The 22207-nt window shown below is 42.9% G+C and overlaps 1 protein-coding gene across 1 annotated transcript in view; it reads right to left on the reverse strand.

Annotated features, from left to right (window-relative positions):
- MNS1 (meiosis specific nuclear structural 1) overlaps positions 1–22207 on the reverse strand; it is a 241947-nt gene that overhangs the window by 151427 nt on the left and 68313 nt on the right. The window contains exon 5 of the mRNA XM_086958353.1: positions 15622–15851. Within this exon, the coding sequence (XP_086814479.1) occupies positions 15622–15851 (230 nt within the window). The remainder of the gene's footprint in view (positions 1–15621; positions 15852–22207) is intronic.

A 22207-nucleotide genomic window follows, 5' to 3' on the forward strand; every position in this document is an offset into this window, starting at 1 on the left:
TAGAAATCAATTGGCCGTTGGCCTAGGAAATGGGAAACTGCATTCATACCATCTGTATGCGCAATGCTGGTATATAATTGTTCAACATCCAAAGTTATTAGGAGCATATCATTCTGCCATTCTAAATCCTCTATTTTGGCAAGAAAGTCTCCAGTGTTGCGTACAAAGCTAGGCAGTCCGCTTACCCACTTTTGCAGAAAGAAGTCCACATATTGGCCAACTCTTTCACCGCAGCTGTTAATTGCCGAGATTATTGGCCTCCCTGGTATCGGTGATTGTCCTTTATGCACTTTCGGGATCAAGTACATAGTTGGTAGAGTTGGATGTTCATTGAGCATAAACAAATACTCTTCCTCTGAAATTAGGCCCTCTCTTCGATGTTTTTGTAGAAGTTTGTTCAGATTTTCATTAGCCTTAATGTATTCTTTGTTTGTAGATTTTTTGTAACACACTGGATCCGATAACTGTCTTTGGGCCTCTAGAATATATGCTGCCTTGGTCCAAATAACAATGTTTCCACCTTTATCTGCCGTTTTGACAACAATATCCGGATTGTCTTTCAATTTTTTCATTAGTGCAGAGTATTGTGCTTGTTTTGCATCAAATTTCTTTCTTTTTTTATGAATGTTGGTGGTTTTGTGCAGTTTCTTCATTTCAGTAATGACACAATCTTGGAAAACATCCACTGCGTCACGGGTCATGATAGGTACAAAGTCAGATTTACGCTTAAAAGGAGTAATACCTGCTCCTGATTTGGCGATGTTGATTCTTTCTAATCGGATTTGCGTACTTTCCATTTCATTTTCTCTGGTTGCTTCAGCATTGTCATCATTCATTAGATCATGAATGGCAAGGAGCGCCGGAGCATCCGACACTGAAAAAGGTTGGTTTGTGTCAGTAATATTTAGGTTGGCAGAGTTGTTAGTGCCTATTGGAGTTTTGAGTCGTTGTAAAGAGAAGAATTTTTGAAGTTTTAATTTTCGGATGTAACAGTAAACATCCACCCTGGTGGAAGCGTAGTTGAAATTTTGATTTGGACAGTAGTTTAAGCCCAGAGCCAGGAGTTGTTGCTCCGCCTTGGTGAGAACTACATTAGACAGGTTGATAATCGATCTGTCCATTACTGTTTCTTTTTCTTCCATTGCTGATTGTTTTTTTGTGGTTTCTTGGACCCTTTGTTTTCTTCTTCTCCGCCTTTCCCGGCGTTTTTGGTTGCGGCGGGATTTGCTGTCGTTTTTTGGCGTGGCCTTAGTGTGCGCAGTTTTTCTTCCACTAAAAAACCCAGCTCCTCGTCAATCTCCAAAACAGGTAGAGGTTGGTTGCTGACACTTAAATCTGTGCTAGAGCCACTTGATCCACTGTAGCTGGATAGCGAATCACTGCTAGCGCCACCTGCAGCTTCATCATGTGCTTTATTTCCAACTGCTGTAGGTTGGGCATTGGGTGTGGGATTGGATGTGCCTCTAAATTGTTGCCTTTTAGTTGCATTGTATTTTCTAGCAAAGGTGAATATTTGCCCATTTGCATAGTCAGAAGCATCTCGGGCAAACTTGCTGATTTTTCGCGTTTTGATTTTTTCAGCATGCTTTTTTAGGCGGTCATTCATGGCTTCTTTCAATTGTTTTGCCCCTTCCACTTCCCCCAATGCCTTTATTTGCTCTTCCAACTCAGTGATTGTTATTAGAATGGCCTCTCTGTCAATAGCGGCATATTTAATGAGAATGAGGACTAAATTCATTGAAGCCGCGAGATTGCTCTGACCCCACTCTTTTAACATGGATGGGTTGGGATTTTCGAAGCTTGGTGCTAGCATAATTCTCAGTCCTCGTGGCACCCTTTTTTACTTCTGCATATTTGGAAAGGGAATAGTGCTCCCACCATTTCGTTATTTCCAGCCTTTTTTGTTTTTCCAATTCTTTGTACAGTGATTTCAGATTAGGTTTATCCTGTGATTCTGTGTTTGTTGCAGGCGCGCTGGTGTTGTTAGTTGGCGCCATCACTCCACTGAACAGTAACTCCGCCTCCTCCTCCCTTGCACGGAACTCCTCCGCAGACATCACCTCTGGTTACCCGGCAACACACAATTAGCAAATTGACACCACCGAAATGATTTTGCTTGTCGAATGGTGTGTATGATATGCGCTGTTTCCCCGAAGACGGGAAAAACCTTTCCACCTCCGCTTCTTTAAACAACTTCAAACTCACCGCGTATACCGCTGTCACTCGTCTGGCAGAGCCTTCCGAATCCGCCGACGAATGCGCGCGTTACACAGCCGGTTCAGAGTGTCTTCTTCCAGGTTGGGTGAGGGGGCTGCCACATTTAATTTCCTCCAGGAAACGTGGAAAACGAAGTGGCTTGCAGTGGCGCCTCAACTGGAAAGGGGGTCCGAAACGAAAGCAAGCCAGCTTCCGTAATTTGCATCCGAAAAAACTCCAAACACCACTTCCAGGTCAACCAACGTCAGACCGGCGAGGGAACACAGGAGACGGACCACAGAATGCGCTGCACAGGATCTTTTATTTGCAAAGAAGCCGGTAAGCCAGAGGGCACTACGCGTTTCGGGCTGGAAAAGCCCTTGTTCACATGCAAATGAGCCAGTTTCAACTTTTTAATTTTATACTGCTGTGTACACCCAATTGGCCCGCCCTGTCACATGGTATAGCTCTGCATAGACATAAAAGACATTTTACTCCTACATTTTCGGGAGAGAAGTACTGCCAAGTATACTATTTCCTTTGTTTTTAGACAAACCACATTTAAATATTATATATTATTTGCGTACAAATTAATATAAATAAAATGCGATGCAACGTTTCAAAAAACAGGATCATAGGACAAAATAGCAGATTTGCATAATACGGTATTTACACAATAAATAACAGGATAAATCCTTATAGAAAAAAACGTAAAAATGTCTATATACATTGTTATAGTGACTGGGGAATTGTAGGATTGCTGAAGGTGCCAATATTTACAATTTAGACTGGTTCCAAGTCTGCGTTTGGTGGAGAATAGTAAAGTGCATAGGGAAAAGAGGTAGGTGAGACTAAAGTGCTGAATCCACATGTTGTAAAGTATCTTGTGTTATCATTGCATAAATGCAAATAATCAGAGATAGGGACAAGACCCTATATGAATCTCATACAAAAGTTGTTAAAACAATGGATACTACCATGTGTAAAATTCATAGTTGCTAAAAACACCCGGTGTAAAATACAGTGGTAAAAAGTGTACAAAAATATTTTTTCATTTTTTTGGATAAAACAAGTGTATCAAAATTATTATACAACAATATTTACAACATTGGAGGAAGGTAAGGAGTTACATTATCAATAATAGATTGACCAACAAGGAACTTGACTGGTCAACTAAACAGCTAGTGAATTCGGCACCGTCATAATTCACTTGGACTATACTATTTGACCCACTAGATAACAGGGAACCTGACTATCTAGGGGAAAGGAAACCAAGGTAATATTTATTGAGGGGCATCTCATAGAAAGTGACGGAGATCCTCAGTAATATTAAGCCCGTTAGGCCATTTACTACTATATATATATGTGTGCATTTGTGCAGTAAGATAAATTAATCAATTAATAATGCATATCCAGAAGTCACTGAATTGGCAAGTTCTAACAGATCAGGCTTGGAGAGGCAAACCAGATATTGGTGGAATGTGCAAATAGAAGACATTAAATGGAATGTATATAATGCGGTTTTTATGTATGCATATAACTCATATTTTAAATGCAATTTTTATATACTTATATATTGATATATTTAAATACATGTGTGAATTGCTTGACTATTTATTTGCATTAGTAATGAATTAACATGTCTTCGATCATTGGATATTGAAAGGATGAAATAATGAAAAAATAACATCAACCTTGTGAATTAGACAACGTTATTTGAATGTAGTATCTTTTCCCTGTTCATTAACAGGTGACAAGGAAGGAGGGGGGTGTGTACTAAGCAATTATAAAAAGTTATGGCGTACTGCGCTCTGTATGTGAACAAGGATACTTGTTGGCAGAAACGCGTCATCGATGTGAGGAGTGAGGTTTAAATAAAACATCTTGCCGAAAGTATCTTGGGTGTGTTACTCTCTCTTCACCGGGAGGAGGTTGTGAGAGTTTGAAAGTGAGACTTGAATGTTGGGGCTAGAACGTATGGAGACTCGAGGAAGCCTTCGGATTGCACATCAATCAGGATTTTTACATTTGGCCACATCACGGTTTTCCCTGCACTACACCAGCTCAAAGAGGCATTACATTTTAAAACCTGTGCAATACCTACCTGATCCAATTAACTCTGGGAGTTGCAGTCCACATCTGATGCATTGAGGTAACTGGGTGGAGCGTGTTCCCACCAATGGGAAAGGTGCAGGTGATTTAAAAATGTGGGTGTGGGAGCAACCTGAACATAAAGGCATCCGAAGAAGGCCGAAATGCATTATTGCAATTCCAGTCCGAATAAAGAGCTTCCTGCAATATTTCCCCATGTGGCCTCTGCTTCAGAGGATAGGAGGAGTTGTTTGGTGATATTACACGCGTCGACCAGTGGCGCGTTACAGGGGCCCGTTCTGAAAGCTGGCCGGGTCTTTACTGGTTCTGCAGCTGCTGCTGTTTTTCGTCATTTTCTAAGGTATTGGATCAGACCCGGCCCGCCTCACAGCGCACACAATGCAAGGGCGGCTGCAAGCAGTTTGTGACTACATGGAGAGAGGAGATACATTGTTCTTCCTGCCCCTGCCGGGCGGGCACTTGAATGGTGGGGCTAGAACGTATGGGGACTTGAGGAAGCCTTCGGATTGCACATCAATCAGGATTTTTACATTTGGCCACATCACGGTTTTCCCTGCACTACGCCAGCTCAAAGAGGCATTACATTTTAAAACCTGTGCAATACCTACCTGATCCAATGAACTCTGGGATTTGCAGTCCACATCTGATGCAACTGAGGTAACTGGGTGGAGCGTGTTCCCACCAATGGGAAAGGTGCAGGTGATTGAAAAACGTGGGTGTGGGAGCATCCTGGACATTTTTTTAGTTCAATAATTTTATTAGGATTTTAAAAAGATAAAAACAGTTAGGTACAGTTCATAATGATACCAAAATGAAAGGTAAAGAAAGATCCACAAGTTCGGCAGAATATATCAATAATAGTAGGTAAATTGCCACAACTCATAACTTTGAAAACAAAATAAAAGTCAAGGAACAGAGTTGCAGTCGTGAATCATATGAACCCATGAACGGCATAATTATTTACAAAACAGAAAGATAGGAGAAAAAGAGAAAAGGGAACAGGACAGAAGAGAAGAAAGAAAGAAAAAGAAAAGAAGAAAGAAGAAATAGGAAAAGGAAGGATCTCTCTTGATGGCGCAACAAAACAAAACACTACAAACAACAGTCAGTCAGACGTCACAAAGGGATATTGGTCGACCAACCCCCTTGAGGCCAAATCCATATACTTATCTAAAGTTCTCCATACGTTAAAAGAAATAGTAGGAGTGAGATGAGCCATATCCAGAGAAGTGTGTGCACTTCAAGAAGGATACCCATGCCCACCATGTGTGATAAGAAACGGAAGCGAAAGACTTCCAATCCATAAGAATCACCTTAACTGCCATAGTAAGCAAAAGATCCAACAATTGCATATCTAAGGTATCTAACGGCAGAGGTTCCCGGGAAGCCAAGGGTCCCAATAAGATCATAGGAAAGGAAAGAGGAAACTCAATTTGAAAAATTAACACACAATGTTTATGAATAAGATCCCAAAAGGGTTGTAGAAGTGAACAATGATAGAACATATGTGGATAGTCACCAACAGCCAAGCCGCAACGCCAACATAAATCATCATCTTTTAAATGGAGAAGCCGCTTAGGAGTCCAATGAAGAAGGTTGATGGAGAAGAATTTGATTGAAATAAAGAAGGAGCGATTTTATTGCGCAGAGAGAACGTACCTATTAATTGCCAAGTGTCCGACGACACATGCTCAGTTATCTCTGCACCAAAATGACGAGACCATTTTTGCTGCGCAATGATACATGAATCTGAAGACGCGGAGGTCAAAAATGTATAAATGCGTGAAGCAATGTGGCCAGACTTAAGCCACAAAGAAAATAAAGTAATCAAAGGGGAGTTGGGAACAAGACGCACTTTGGCAAGAGCAACTTTAATTTTCAAGAAAGTGTAAAAATCGTAGATAGGGAAAATCGCTGAGCTGAAGAAGAAAAAGGTAACGAGTCATCATTGGAGTCATAAAGATGACGGACCAGCGTGATACCTTTGGTAGACCAATATTGAATTAGTGGGGGGTCAATAAGAACCTTTATTCGGGGATTACGCCACAAAGACGACCACCTAGATGTATGAATCGGAGTTGCCATTTTCCGATCGACCAATTTAACAGCTGCAACAGTATCGAATATAATAGCACGAGAAAAAAGAATAGATAATGAAGACGGGGTTAAAAATGAAGAGACCGGAAGACGAAAAGAGAGAGCCTGCTCGATGCACATCCAAGAAGGTGTATGACCAGGAAGTGAGGAAAACCACAACGCTCCTTGAGAAGCTAGAAAAGCGATTTGATACTTCCCCCAATCTGGGAAATTACAACCACCCATATCGTAAGGTTTCCTCAAGGATTTATATGCGATTCGAGCCCTCTTATCATTCCAAAGAAATGAAGAAGTTATGGAATCAATCCCACGAAAAAAGGAAGAAGATAAATTCAACCGGAGCATAGACGAAATAAAGTTAATAATAGGAGTAACCATCATTTTTAAAGTTTGGACCCGACACCACCAAGAAATGTGTTTAGGAGACCAAGTATCCAAAAGATGACAAACTTTAATTAAGGTCTGTGCAACATTGTAAGCCACTGTATCAGATAAAGTACTACAAAACCAGACCCCTAAGTATTTGAGTTGTTTAGATTGCCATTTGAAACCAGCAGAGCCCATATGGGCCGGAAAACAATAAGCATCGAGGAGAAACATCTCTGTATTGTCTCTGTTTAGAGTACAACCAGAGACCGTAGAAAAAAGAGCAATTGTATCTGTGATCGCAGGAATAGCCGAAACAATATCCTCAGAAAAAATAAGGACATCATGTGCGTAAGCCGCTGACTTTATGCACTGTGAACCAAACGTAAACCCTTTAATGGCTGGATGAAGATCCATTAGCCTCAGGAGTGGATCAATAGCCAGTAAAAACAAAAGCGGGACAGGGGACAACCCTGACGAGTGCCCCGACGAAGACTAAAAAACTCAGAGGTAGCCCCATTTACTCTAATATTCGCTCGAGGCTGGGCATAAAGAGACATCACCTTGTTAACAAAGGAATCCCCAAGATTATGAGCACGAAGAACGGCTTGCAAAAAAGGCCAAGAGACCTTGTCAAAAGCCTTCTCGGCGTCAAGGGCTAAAGCTGCAGGAGGAAGCGTAGACCGTTTAGCTGCCCCCAAAATATGGCAAAGGTACGAATGTTGTCCCTAGCAAGCCTACCTTTAACAAACCCCGTCTGTGATGGATGAACCAGAGAAGGGATATAGGACTCGAAACGTTTAGCCAGAATCTTGGCAAAAATTTTCGCCTCCATATTAAGGAGGGAAATAGGACGAAAGTTTTTAGGGTCCGTGATATCCTTCCCCTCCTTTGGGATGACCACAATAGTAGCATCAACAGCTGTACCCGAAACTGCACTTCGTTGAATGAATACATCAAAAAGGGCCTTTAGACAAGGGACCATTAAAGGGAGAAAAGTTTTATAAAAAAAAATGGGAAAACCATCAGGCCCCGGAGCTTTGCCAGATCTAGTAGCCTTGATAGCAAGAGTAATTTCCTCAGTTGTAATTGAGGCACCTAGTTTCTCCCCATCTTCCTCAGAAACAGAATGAATAGGAATAGTGCTTAAGAACTCTTGACAAGCCTCTAAGGACGACGGATTAGTAGGAGTATACAAAGTATCATAAAAATCACGAAAGACCTCAAGGATCTCCTTAGTTTGAAATTTTTTAATGCCGGATCTATCAGAAATAGAAGAAATTTGAGACGACTTAAAACTAGAATCCTGAAACTTTAACGTGGCAGCTAAAACCTTACCAGCACGATTCTTCAATAGCAACCGCTTAGACTTTTGTGCTTGGACACCAATATGAGCCCTCTTAGTGACAAGAGCCTTATATGAGTATTTTAAATGTTTAATAGACTGTAAAAGTTGTGAGGCTCTCGTTTGACGAAAAAGGAGTTCATTTTGTTTAATACTATCCGCTAAATCAGAAAGTTCCTTCTTAATGGCAGTATTCCTCTGCGCCATAACTTTAATGATGTAACCGCGAAGGGTGCATTTAAAGGCGTCCCACAAAACCACTGGAGAGTCAACGGAACCTTCATTAACAGAGAAAAACTGTTCAATTTCGGCTTGCAAGGCACTGACCGCAGCGTCATCATAAAGAATCTCCGTATTTAATTTCCACGAAGGGGAGGATTTCTTAGGAGCAAGCCCCAAGAGGGAGAAGGAAACAGCAGCATGGTCTGAAACAAGAATAGGATGAATGTAGGGTGAGGACGAAGATTGTAGCAGAGACGAATGAACTAAGAGGTAATCAATACGAGAAAAACTAGAGTGAGGAGAGAAAAAAAAAGAAAATTCACTGCCGGTAGGGTTATGAAGACGCCAGATATCATGAAGATTAGCAGAGGAGCACATATTTAACAAATGCTTGTGAGGTCTAGGAGGGCAAAAAGAAAAAGCAGAATTTCTATCTAACAGAGGATCCAACGGCAAATTAAAATCACCACCCACTATGAGATTACCCTTATGAGGCGTTCGGGAAAGTAGTTTAGTGATCTTCTGCCAGAAAAAAGGATCATCATTATTTGGAGGATAAATATTCAAAGCATAAAGATCATTAATTCCATCAGATAATCTTGATAATACCCAACGACCCTCAGAGTCATGGTCAGAAGAAAGTACTGACAATCCAGAGTTCTTAGAAATAAGGGTGATCACGCCATTACGTTTACCAAGAGCATCAGAGCATACCACATCCAGAACCCAGCCTTTCCGCAACCACAGAGCCTCGATATGGGATAATTTCGTCTCCTGCAAAAATACCAGATCCGAAGACAAAGATTTACAATAATCTAAAATGTTAGCCCTCTTAACCGGATGATTTAAACCCTTAACATTAAGGGAAACTACATTTAAGCCAGGCATAGACATACAGCAAAGACAAACAAATTAAGAAATAAAGATGGACGTAAAAACAGAACACCACCATCTGACACAAAATGGAAAAACACCACAAGGAGATCCAAGAGGAAAGAGAAAGAAGAAAAAGGAGAAGAAAGGGAAAGAGAAGGAGAAAAAGAAAGAGAGAAGAATGGAAAAAGAGAGAAAAAATGACCCCCCAGGGTAGGTCTATGAGAGACCCATCTCATACCAGGGGGAACATGGAGAGGGAAACAAAGGACCGTCAGGAAAAAACAGTAGAGAGACCAATAGATCCCAGACTAGAGAAAAGGAAGCAGCAAGCAATGGTCCTAGAACAATAAAAGTGGACCCTATAATATACTTGAAATAGGGGAAAGAAGAGCTACAAGAAATAGGCGCAGAATAATCAACCCCGGTCAATGACTGACAAAAAGACAGAAAAATACAATAGGAGGCATATCAAATAACAAGCTCATGAATAGAAGCTAAAGTGAGATAAAATGATCCTTTATATATGTAAACAAGCAATTGGCGATAACTATAAATGCCATACAAAGAACAAGAAAAGTATGTATGAAAAGCAGAAAATTGTGAAAATCAAGAGCTAGCAAATATATATACAAAAAGGCAGTAATACATGGTATGTAGTAAGAGAAAGGGGAAACAATAAATGTGAAAATTGAAATAATTAAGCAGATAAAATATCAAGCAATAGCATATATCAGCAGGAATAAAACTTGCAAGGTTAAAAACAGTGCGAAAATATAAACAAGACATCACTAAGTGACAAGAAGAAAATACTAGGTTTGCATCCAGCCATCAGTTACGCACCACGCCGGATCCGCCGCGATGTGGCTCTGAAAGCCAAACACCGAGAGGCTTTCGATCGGATAACAGAATTATAAAACGTTCTAGAAACTGATCCTTTATTACGGAATCGAGCCTCTCGGCCGACTCGAAAATAGAACGCCTAGAGCACTTTCATCATAAGAAGAAAAAAATTACAACGAGTATAACATAAACATATAGATGTCATCAGCGATATAAGACGATATCCTATGAAATACATACTACAAAGACAGAGCGATATCGGAACACCAATTCCAACTTCAGGACGGCTATTTACAAACATTTCGGCATACTTTTAACCACGGATGCGGAATTTTGACATAAACCTAGAAAACGCGACCATTAGAAAATTATAACTATCTGAAGACCACTTGTATTACATCCAATGTTACAATCAAGAGCTGGCGAATATAATAAATACCTTTTCTAGTTTACATATCAAGGTCTGGATACCTTTGGTTGCAGCAATACACGGCCACCTGAGGAAGGCTACTTTGGCCGAAACGCGCGTTGTGAACCATCTTGCCGTATTGCTAACACCATCTGTTCTATTTTCAGTCACTGCCTGTCTATAACTGTTTTTATAATTCATGTATGCGATTCATCAATTACTACCTGCTATGTAATAATATAAAAAAAAAGAATTTTATACGTAACAAGAACACCAACAAAAGATATAAAAGAATCTTCTTGAAAAAAACTTTATAATAAATAAATGAAATAATATTTTTCTAAATTGGTTTGTGGGTGACTTTTTCACTTAAACACTGGGTATTGACAAACATACATATCATAATGTACATCATATAGTTTTTATAAGTTTTGAATTTACTTGGCTATAGACCGTTTCCAACCTAATACTAGGAAGGGAGCCATAAAATAATTACAAGATAAGCAAATAGAGAAAAACAGCCCATATGAATGAGCACAAATAGAAAAACTGACACTAGCGGACCAAACGGCTGACAAAAACAGACATATAAGCCTACGCCAAAAAAAAGGGAAGAACAAATATCGGCAAAGTACAAAATCGAAAGACACCAATAAGTGGGGAAAAACACAACATGAAACAAATATCGGAAAATATGAGACGCATGAACAAAGAGCCGAAGTCGCCTACAATAAGGAGGATAATCAAGAAAGACGAAATAGCTACATACAAATATCAGGTATATCAAACAAGAAAGAGGGAAAAAAAGGGCAAACAGGTGGATAAATAACAAGAACAAGGCAACCTAAAGCTGACAAGTTACAGACAAATCATCTGGAAAACGAATAGCAACCAACGACCAACATATGGAGCGAAACAACAAAGACAGAAACTCAAGTTCCAGAAGAGCCAGGAGCCGGAGAAGAATCCATCTGAGACTCAAGTTGGTTATCCAAAAAAGAGGAAAGATCAGCAGGTTCATCAAAAATCCGATAGCGGCCCTTAAAAGTTATACGAAACTTGGATGGACCAGCAAAGGAAAAAGGGATATGCATGTCCAACAGACGTTTTCGTAGATTGAGAAATCCCTTCCTCTGAATTACAGTGTCTCTGGCCAAATACTGGGAGATAGTAATCCGATGACCCTCCCAAGACACCGACTTGACTTTCCTCATGTGAGTCAAAATCTGTTCCGAATGCTGATGACGCATCGGTTTGAGGATTACTGCTCTTGGATAAGTGGAGTTTTTAGGTTTGAACGCAGGTACCCGATGAGCTCTCTCAATTTCAAAGTCTCTCTGAAAGGAGATTTCGAGGGTAGAAGGAATCCATTTGGAGAGGAAATCAATCATTGAGGAGACTGACTGCTCTGCATCTTCAGTTAGACCAAAAATATGCAGGTTACTCCTCCGATTACGATCTTCCTGCTCCGTAAGGTCCCTGCGCAAGGCCGCCATCGAACGTTCCAGCTGGAGAAGGGACCTCGAATGCTGGTGTGTAGTATCCTCCACCACACTGACATTCTGGTCGACCGTGTCAGGGAGGCCGGCATCCAGGGATCTGCCCTTGACTGGGTTCCCTCTTTCTTGAGCAATCGCTACCAGGCTGTCCGGCTCTCCCAGTTCGCTTACGATAAAGTTGGGTTGACATGTGGCGTCCCACAGGGCTCCTCCCTTCCCCCCCTCCTTTTTAATTTGTACCTTACCCCCTCATCCGGTCTTTACGAGGTAGTAATGTCACTGCATTTAATTATGCAGTTGACATTCAGTTGATCTTTGACATCGATCCCTCGGCCCAATCCATCCACAATTTCCAGTCTACGCTGTGTCGCATCAGTGACTGGATGGGGGCAAACCATCTTAAACTCAACCCCGACAAGACCGAACTGGTTCTTGTCGGGGGTGCAACCAACTCGTGGAGTTCTAACTTTTGGCCCAACAGCCTGGGCCTGCCCCCTCGCCCTGCTGACTCAGCCAAACGTTTGGGAGTGATCATTTGTAATGATCTTTCGATGAAGCCTCAGATTAATGCTGTGGTTTCCTCCAGCTTCTTTGCGAAAAATCCGCAAAATTGCCCGCTTTCTCTCCACAGAGGCCCTCACCATGACCTTACTGGCTTTGGTAATCTCTAGAATAGATTACGCCAACTCTCTTTATGTTGGTATTCCTGCTTACCAGCTGAATCGACTGCAGATGGTTCAGAACCAGGCTGCTATAATCTTTTGCCAGCCTAGGTATCAGCATGTTCGCCCCCTGTTAAAGACACTTCATTGGCTCCCTGTGGCTGAGCGCTGTAATTTTAAATTAGGCTGCACTATTTTTAAGGCCCTGGCCAGCCTTGGCCCATTATTCATCTCCTCTTTACTCCACCAGTATGTTCCTCCCCGATATCTCCGTTCTTCTCATCTGGCCCTACTCAAAACACCGGTCTTTAAACGCAAGAAACACGGAGGGCTCAGATTTTCGTTTCTTGCTCCATCTTTCTGGAATGCTCTCCCCTTAGAATGCAGGCTTACTACTTCCTATACTCACTTCAGATCTGTTCTAAAGACCCATCTGTTCTGTAGAGCATATAACTAGATCTTTGATCTTTTGTCATTTTCGCCTTGACAGTTTCTTTTTTTGTCTCCACTTGCTCACAGCGCCAAGAAACCGTCAGGTGTTAGTCGTGCTTTACAAGAACCTTTACATAACACACACAACATAACAATGATACGAGATTCAGTATTCGTAACCCTAACAGATAAGGCTTTAAAGTCACTCCTGATAGCAGCCACCTCAACTTGCAATAAGTCGGTATTAGTTTTAGTAGACTGCGCAATATCATGGATGGCATTTAAACGCGCCAAAATAGCATCCTAAGTGGAGTTCGTATCCTTCTGAGAGGACTCAGGAGAGGGGGACTGCCGCTTAGATCGTTTTAAAGTCCCTTTAGAGTCTTTCGCAGTAGGGGAAGGCCCCATGGTGTCCGCCATAGGAACAGGCCACAGTAGACAGCTCAAAACAACCACCACCAAAGGAATTTGACGTAAAATAAATGAGCAAGGGCCAAGAATTACACAAAAAATAGTTCACCAATTGCCACTGACAAGAAGCTCCGTAGGCGCAGACTATGCCCGGGACACCAGCGCACAAAATGGCAGACAAAAGCAGTTGAGGTAAAAGAAGAAGCCAAAAAGACCCCAGAGCACCAAAAACCGATTCGGCCAAATGGCAGCAACCTAGCAATCAGGTTACATAGCACAAACCCCTCAGGTAAGGCAGGGAATCATCATGAACGAGTCGAGTGAGGTGAAAATAGGTAGTCAGAGATCCATATGAGACAGCAAGCAGGTATTACGCCAGCTGTGCATAAAACGACTGCAAAGGACCATCAAAACATAAAGGTAATAAATGTCACCTCAATACAGCTGTCCGAACATGTTGCGCTCGAAGACATGGGTCTGGTACCAAAGAAACGAGCGACGCCACCGCAAAAACAAAATGGCGGCCGCTCACTGAAATACCGGTAATGAGGGTTGGAAGCGGAAAAAAGGACAGTTCAGGTCATTGTTCACTGTTACAGCATAAAGGAGAGCGCTCACGGCACCTTCCGACACCTCATGTTGAAAGCTGGAGAAGAGACACTCTCGAACGGGATCCTAAAATCGCCCCGACAGTCGCCGTCTCCCTGGAGCTCAAGCGCGACCCGCCATCTCGCAGCGGCACGCAAGCCACGCCCCCCGGGAGCATCCTGGACATAAAGGCATCCGAAGAAGGCCGAGAAGGCCGAAATGCATCATGCCAATTCCAGTCCGAATAAAGAGCTTCCTGCAATATTTCCCCATGTGGCCTCTGCTTCTCAGGATAGGAGGAGTTGTTTGGTGATTTTATATATATATATATATATATATATATATATATATATATATATATATATATAAACACACACACACACACACGTATCCACACACATATATATATATATTCATACATATACTAATGTGTTGTTTCGATCATTCAGCAGGCGTTTTTCAATAATTGAGGTTGCTCTTCTATTCAAATGTTCAGGACTATCAATGAAGATCCTATGATTCAGAAGCAAAGGGTACATACCTGTAGTACTTGTTCTCTGAAGTCATAAACGACCCACCTGCGGTTCCGGCAGCTGTACTATCAACAACTGCCCTATATGTATAGAGATAAACTTATATTCCCTACACTCTCCCTTGAAAAAGAACTTGGCAAGACAAAGAACTGTCAGTACAAGGTATTTTAGGCGGAGGTACGTCCCAGATTCTTTGCAGCCTTTTTCTATCTCTGTTAAATGTGAGTTTTCCGACTACTTTTTTAATTTGATGCTGCCTACTTATAACTTCATTGTGCTATGTTTCCTATTGAAAGATGCTCCGAATATAGTTCTATGAATACGTTTTGGAGAGCTCTCCCGAACATTCATGAAAAATGAAGGCCGTTTAGGCTTTTATTCAACAGATTTATAAAAAAGAAACATGGATAAAGAGAATCATTGATGCGGTCTCCATGAAATAATCTATATAAAAATGTGTTCTGGGGTCCATGCAAGCAGGGAATTATTGACATGTTTGGACTTCAATGGAGATTCCTACGCTGCAGGGCCAGAACTATAGTCACATAACCTTTTCATTTGGATGGTCCCGGACAGCACCGCTTCTCTGAGTAACTAACATGATAACCAGGGGATGGTGTCGTTACAACGCAGGCTATTACAACGCCTGCTGTTACAACTCGGTTTTTACATCGCATACCACTACAACGCATAGTGCTTTTAAGCGCTGGATAGTGATTTATTTAATTTACTATTCCAACTCCAGTCCCCGTGGATAGTAGGGAAGGTGTTGGATAGTAAATTAAATATATTCCCTATCCTAGAGCACCCCCCAGCGCAATGCGTTGTAATGGTTTACGTTGTAATGGTTGCGTTGTAATGGTAGTGCGTTGTAATAAATGCGTTGTAAGTGATGTTTCCCTAACCAGGTATTGTGCGCTTTGTGATATATGTTATACAATTTCTTCTGCCCTGTATTCACTACCTAAATACAACATAACATAAGACTTTATAGGCCAGCAGATCTGCATAGGAGACTTGGAATGGAACTTACGTTTGGTCTTCTTCATAGATCTTCCTCACAATTTCATCAATGAGCAGCTTCTCTTTCAGGAACACCTGATAAGCTTCTTGTCGCATTCGTTCCTTCTCCTCAAGCTGCATCTCTAGCTCTCGTTGATAATTCATTTTCTCTACATTGCGTTTACTTCCCATGGAACTCTCCTCTTCAATAGCCCTTTCCTGTTCCTCTTTCATTCTTCGGAAATATTCAGAATCACGTTTCTGCACAAATACATAGTTTTTGAAGGTAAAAAAGAAAATGAAGAGTGGGCGCTATTGCACAGATTGACATGATTAACTGATCCAAGCTTTAATGACCATAGGCAAAGCTAAGATAATACATATAACTAAATTATACATTTAGTGCCATGGAATCACATCTCTAAAGGGCGTTTTATCCTACTAAGAAAAGTGGAAAAAAATGTAACAATACTGCAAGTATGTGAAAAGTTCACCATTGTAACCTAATCCTAGGAGACCCTGGTTATTCATGTTCACACATATATTTTATGAAACTACCTGGCCATCTCCATCCCTCACATTCTTAACATCCACATATGCACCCTAGGAAATAATGCCATGGAATATGGTGGTCCAACGTCACGTATCTTGACTTCAAATGACCAGTTAGCTATGTTAGCATGCCAATGCTGAGTGTTGGGGCTGAAGTGTTTCATTAGGCTTATCATACAAAACAAGTCATGCATTCATTTTGCACGTATGGTACCACTCCCGGTAAACGTACTCATGGGTGACATAAAGTAAGTTTATTTGTGAACACTGCCAGCCTATCGACCCCACCCACAGTCGTGACAATCAGACCCCATCAAGTGATGAATCTCTGCATCCTTATTGGAAGGTGTGGGGCAAATGTGAAAACTCTTTGCTTAAAATGTATGTTGCATCTTAAGTGGGAGCATGTTTTCTATCGATCTGCAACCAGAATCTTCTGACACGTTTAATGGTTCATTCACTATTCGCTCCAATTGTGGTCAGTTTGTATTGTCATCCCAGGTTAGTCATTCCACTGCATGGTGCAATTGTGTCACCCGCTGTACAATTCATAAACTGACGCACCTACTCCTACCTTCTCATAAGAAGGATTCATAGGGAACAAGGCCGTCTTTGACATTTTATTTGTCAATAATGAGCCTATTCAAGCATGTGCTAAGGTTTAAAAAAGAAATTGTAATCTATATCAGCACAAGCAGAGACTAAAAAAATAAAAGTCTCTAGTGAAAACCAGCATTGTGCTTTTAGAAATTTACCCTGTATAGAAAGTGGCAGAAATTGCAGAATTTCAAGGCTTCTTAATGCCCCCCCCCCCGCCCCCCTGCTGACTACATTAAGATCTAATAAATCGAACGGTTCACGGTAGAGGTTATTTATTAAGTGATGAAACAAAAAAAACACTACTTCATGCCAAGTGCCCATCAGGTACCGCCCTGACCTCTTGCAGAGGGAATGTAATGGAGGTGTCCCAGTATAGACGAAGGGTGACCTACTTCCAATTCTCTCAACTCTCAGGCAATGTTCCCAGATGTTCCGCTGCTGACCAACATCATCCATGCGAAGTGTAACATTGTGTACAATGCCAGAGATCATTATCCCTCTATAATCAAATCCTGCATGAAGTCCATTTGCCAGCGATTCCTATGTCAGTGCTCTTAAGCGACCTTATAAGCTGGGCAGAGGAGATGAAGCGCACCATGGCACCATAGAGGCTTTAGTGGCAAATATGGAGCCACTGACAACAACATGCCTCTTTTAATGCTAATGAGTAAGTACACAGACCCCCCTCATTGAACCTTTATGCAGCTCCGTAAGAATTGCATCCAACACTATCAAAGGCAATAGGCTTCCGTTCAAACTGAATTCCTGGGGAACGACTATATATTGTAAAGGCGGTACAAGCCTGATGCACGGACACTTGGGTCTGTATGAAACTGGAGGGCAATGCCTCTTTTTACAAGAGCCACCAAAATGTATGTCGCTGACCTCAGCAAAGCCTTGAATAATCCAACAGCATGTCCAACTAAAACTGTAGGAAGTTCAATATCGAAGCTAATCTATGCAGATGGAACTATCATTTTCGACCACAATAACGTGGGATTGCAACACACTATGATAGGGCTTTAACCTTATTTATTATTTTATTTTATTTTAGGTTTTTCTAGAGCGCGTAGTCACCCAGAAGGTATCCCAGCGCTGAACCTCTTACTCACAGGGGGAGAAAGTTAGGAGAGATAATGGCTCAGGGGAAGAGTAGGGTTTTGAGAGCTTTCCTGAACCGCAGGAGGTTTGGTTCTGCTCTGAGGCTCAGGGGGAGAGCGTTCCATTTTTTCCCCGTGATGACTGAAAAACGGCGGCCACCTATACGGGCTTTCTTCACCTTGGGGATCGTGATGAAGTTTCCATATTCGGAACGAAGCGCTCTCGTGGGTCTGTAGGGTTTGATCCAATTATTTAGGATTGGGGGGCCAGTGTTGTGAAGTACCTTGTGGGCCAGACAGAGGGCCTTGAAAGTTACCCTTTCCCTGATAGGGAGCCAATGCAGCGTCCTCAGTGCGGGCTTGGCAGATGTTCTGGCCGGGGTGTTCGTTAGAAGTCGGGCTGCGGCATTTTGAGCTTTTTGCAGAGTTTGGAGAGTGGATTCTGGAGATCCCAGGTAAATGGCGTTGCTGTAGTCCAGCCTGGATAAAATTAGGCCTTGGATCAGCAGGAGACGCGACTGGAAAGGCAGTAGAGGGATCACCTTCCTGCAAGATCTAAGTAGTCCGTAGCAAATGCCGGCCGTCTTTCTTGCCTGTGTCCTGAAGGTGAGATCAGTCTCCAGCCACACTCCGAGACTCTTGACCTCCGTCTTGGGGGTGGGGGGTTCACCCATGCAGGCGGGCCAGATGTTAAGGGGGAGGCTCGTGGTGTTATGCCCTAGCAGCAGGATTTCTGTTTTGGAGCCGTTTATTTTCAGGGCAGAGTCACTCATCCACTGATGTACGTTGGAGAGGCAGTCGTGGAGATTGGAGGGCTCTAGCTTGGGGTGGGAAAGCGTCACCACCAGCTGTGTATCGTCGGCGTAGCTGACGATAGTGACTCCAAAGGGTGAGACCAGTTCCTCCAGTGGGGCCATGTACACGTTGAACAACGTGGGGCTCAAGGATGAGCCCTGTGGCACACCGCACTGGAGGGGGATGGAGGGGGAGCGGCTTTCACCTTCCCAAACTTGGAAGGAGCGTCGGGAGAGGAAAGACGAGAGCCATTTCAACGCCCTGTCTTTTACCCCGATGTTATCGAGACGTTGGATTAAGACCTGGTGACTGACCGTGTCAAAGGCCGCGCTCAGGTCTAGGAGGACCACTGCCACTGATCCTCCTGTATCGATAATTTCCCTGGTCTTTTCTACTGCTGCAAGGAGAGCAGTGTCCGTACCCTGACCTGGTCTAAAGCCTGTCTGTGAGTCATTGAGGAGTTGATTTGACTCCAGGAAGTGTGACAGTTTTTTGTTCGCAAGTTTTTCGGCGACCTTACCTATCCAGGGGAGGAGTGAGATAGGTCTATAGTTGGATAGATCTGCCGGGTCTAGAGAAGGTTTTTTGAGGAGCCCTTTTACGACAGCCTCCTTCCAGTTTGAAGGGACCTCTCCCTGTGCCAACGAGATGTTAATGAGGGCTGTCAATTGGGAGACTATGGTCTGAGAGATGTTTTTGACGAACCGTAAGGGGACTGGGTCGCTAGGGGCTCCGCTCTTGGTTGATGTGAGTGTAGCCATCACTTCCTCTTCTGTAACTGGGCCGAACGACGCTAGATAAGGCTTCTCGGGTGGGGGCGGCGGTTCCTTAGCTCTCTCTATGGAGTCAGGATTAGCGGCTGGAAGGGAGGTGAGGATTTTTTTGATTTTTTCGTCAAAGAAGGTGGCCAACTTGACGCATTTTTCCTCCGCTGCTTTGGGGTCCATGGGTTTCTGCGGGGGTCAGGGACATGAAGGAGCTCTTTGAGGATGGAGAAGGTCTCCTTGGCTGAACAAGAGGAGCTTTTTATTTTTTCCTCGTAGAAGGCGCTTTTTGCTTCGTGTAGGGCTCGTTTGTACGCTTTCATGGAGGATTGATAAGCACTTTTCTCTGCCGTTGACTTGTTTTTCCTCCAAGTGCGTTCTGACTTTTTGCATTCCTTCTTAAGGGCGTTGAGGGCGGGTGTGTACCAGGGAGCGGGTTTGATTCTTTTAACGTGTTTTAAGGTATTGGTAAGTGGGATGAGACTGTCTAGGGGGTGGGCTAGCCAATCGTTGAATTCTCTGTCCGCGGTGTTTGGGTCCGCGGATAGAGGGCCAATAGTTTCACGTAATTTGGCTTCCCATTCCTCTGGTGCTAATTTGTGCCACCGTCTAGTTCATATCCTTATTTTCTGTTTGAGTGCTGGTGTCGTTTTGAGTGACCAGTGCATAGGGATTAGCATATGGTCTGTCCAAGGTAGAGGGGTGGGATCCTGGGCATTTAGGTTTTTGATGTTGGTGAAGATTGGATCAAGGAGTTGTCCTTTCTCATGGGTGGCCTTAGAATTTCGAAGATGGAGATCGGCTGTGCTGAGATCAGCCAGTAAGTTGGCTGCGGCATTGTCCGCCGGGTCAAGAAAGTGCATGTTGAGGTCCCCTAGGAGGAGAAAGTTAGAGACTGAAATAGTCTTGAGTGAGATGTGATCCATCAAAGTACTGGTGAATTCTCCTAGAGAGCCTGGCGGACGGTACACTAACAGTCCTGAGAGGGAGATTGATGGTGAGATCTGGATGGTGAAATTACAGTTTTCACAATCTTTGACGGTTCCACATTCAATTCTACATTTAAGATGGTCTTTGTAGAGTATGGCTAGGCCGCCACCTCTACCGACTGGTCTATTCAGGCAGCAAATTTGGTAGCCGGGGGGTGTTGCATTGACCATGTCGAAGTCACTGTGCGGGGTCAGCCATGTTTCAGTCAGAAACAATATGTCTAACATCAAATCCTGGACGTGGATGTTGGTTTCGTGGGCGTGTTTTACTAAGGATCTGCAATTCAGGAGGCCAAGCCGAAGTCCTTGGTGTCGTTCGGTTTCCTCGGGTTTGTTACAGAGGATACAAAGGAGGCGTCTTCCTTGAGGATGTATTTGCACTGGGGATGTTTTTTTGGGTTCCAGGCAAGCAGTGTATCTTGGGTGTAGGAGATACGTTTCTGAAGGTTGGGCATAGTGTCTAGGCCTGAGGCCGTCTGGGCCCGGACGGGCCCAGACGGGCCCAGACGGGCTTGCCTTTGGCGCGCTGACGGCGCGCCCGCTGGGCCCGTCCGCTGCGCGTCCGGTGGTTGCACATCTTTTTGAGGGAGGAAGAGGGGCGAGTGGGCGTGGCCTAAGGGTAGGCGTGGCCTCGTTCCTCGCCGTCAATGGCAGCTGAATTGGTTCGTTATGGGGCGTTTGTTGCAGCGAGGAGCTCGCTGTTTCGGCGGTTTTGTAGCACACTGCGGAGGTGCCAGCAGGGTGAGTGAAGTTTTAAAAGCAAGAAATTCAAATATAATGTGACACAAGAATACAATTTTAAAAATGGGCAGGTGATCTCCCGGCTTCCGCCTCAGGAGTTAGTCAGGTTACCTTACTTTAATAACAACTGTATATCGGTGAATCAGGAGAAATCCAATGTACTTCATTTCGGCAAAAGGAAAGCAGGAAAATGCAGTTGGACTGTAAACAGCAAATAAACTTGGCAATTTTTACAAATCTCTGGGTGTATGGGTTAACTACTTCCAAAGTGTCACCAGACAGCAAGCAAAACTAAAATCAAAGGCAAACATTTGGTTGTTGGCCTCCTAATATTGGTGGCTAACTTTCTGGCCCAGCTGTAAAGTCACTATTTGATATCATCAAAGCCAAATATTTGCCTTTGTTATTCTATGGTTGTGAGGTGTCCTCTGCTCCACTGAAGAAATGGTTGGATAAAGCCAATGAACCCTTTTTTGGCGGTCCTTTGCTCTGCTGCTTTATACTACGGTGCAGGACCGAATATGATTGGAATTTAACCTAATTAAACAGGCAACTCAGCAGGCAGAACGTGTGTTACGCTTTTGGCAGAAATGGAAGAACTCAAGGCCGGCTTCACTAAGATCTAACTCTGAACTTCAAAAATAACAAATTATGCCATTTTGTTTCTTTGATCAAATTGTTAGATCTTTTACAAATGAGTAAAGTTTGGCAATCAAATCAATTTTGGCCCCAATCTGAATCCATTTCACAAAAAACAATTAATAGCGCAATCTTTTAATCTAGATTCTCATACCTTCCTTGTACTAAAGCACACACTTTATTAGCCTCTTCATCACAGCGTACTGCAACCCTTTTTAATAGAAGTTACATTTCAAAAGAACATTATCCGACTTAGGTTTGGCAGCTCCATATTGATGAAATGAAACAAAAAATGAAAACATATTTTTCTTTGTTTCGAAAAGCTGGAAACTTTGGCCCATGTGCTATACTGCTGCAAAGTCAGTCAGAAGTTCGAGCAACTTTTTTAATTCCACGCTTTCGGCGCTTGGGAATAAGATCTTGCACCCTAGCAATCA

This window comes from Lissotriton vulgaris, chromosome 2_1 (genome assembly GCF_964263255.1).
Source record: "Lissotriton vulgaris chromosome 2_1, aLisVul1.2, whole genome shotgun sequence".
Classification (NCBI taxonomy): domain Eukaryota; kingdom Metazoa; phylum Chordata; class Amphibia; order Caudata; family Salamandridae; genus Lissotriton; species Lissotriton vulgaris.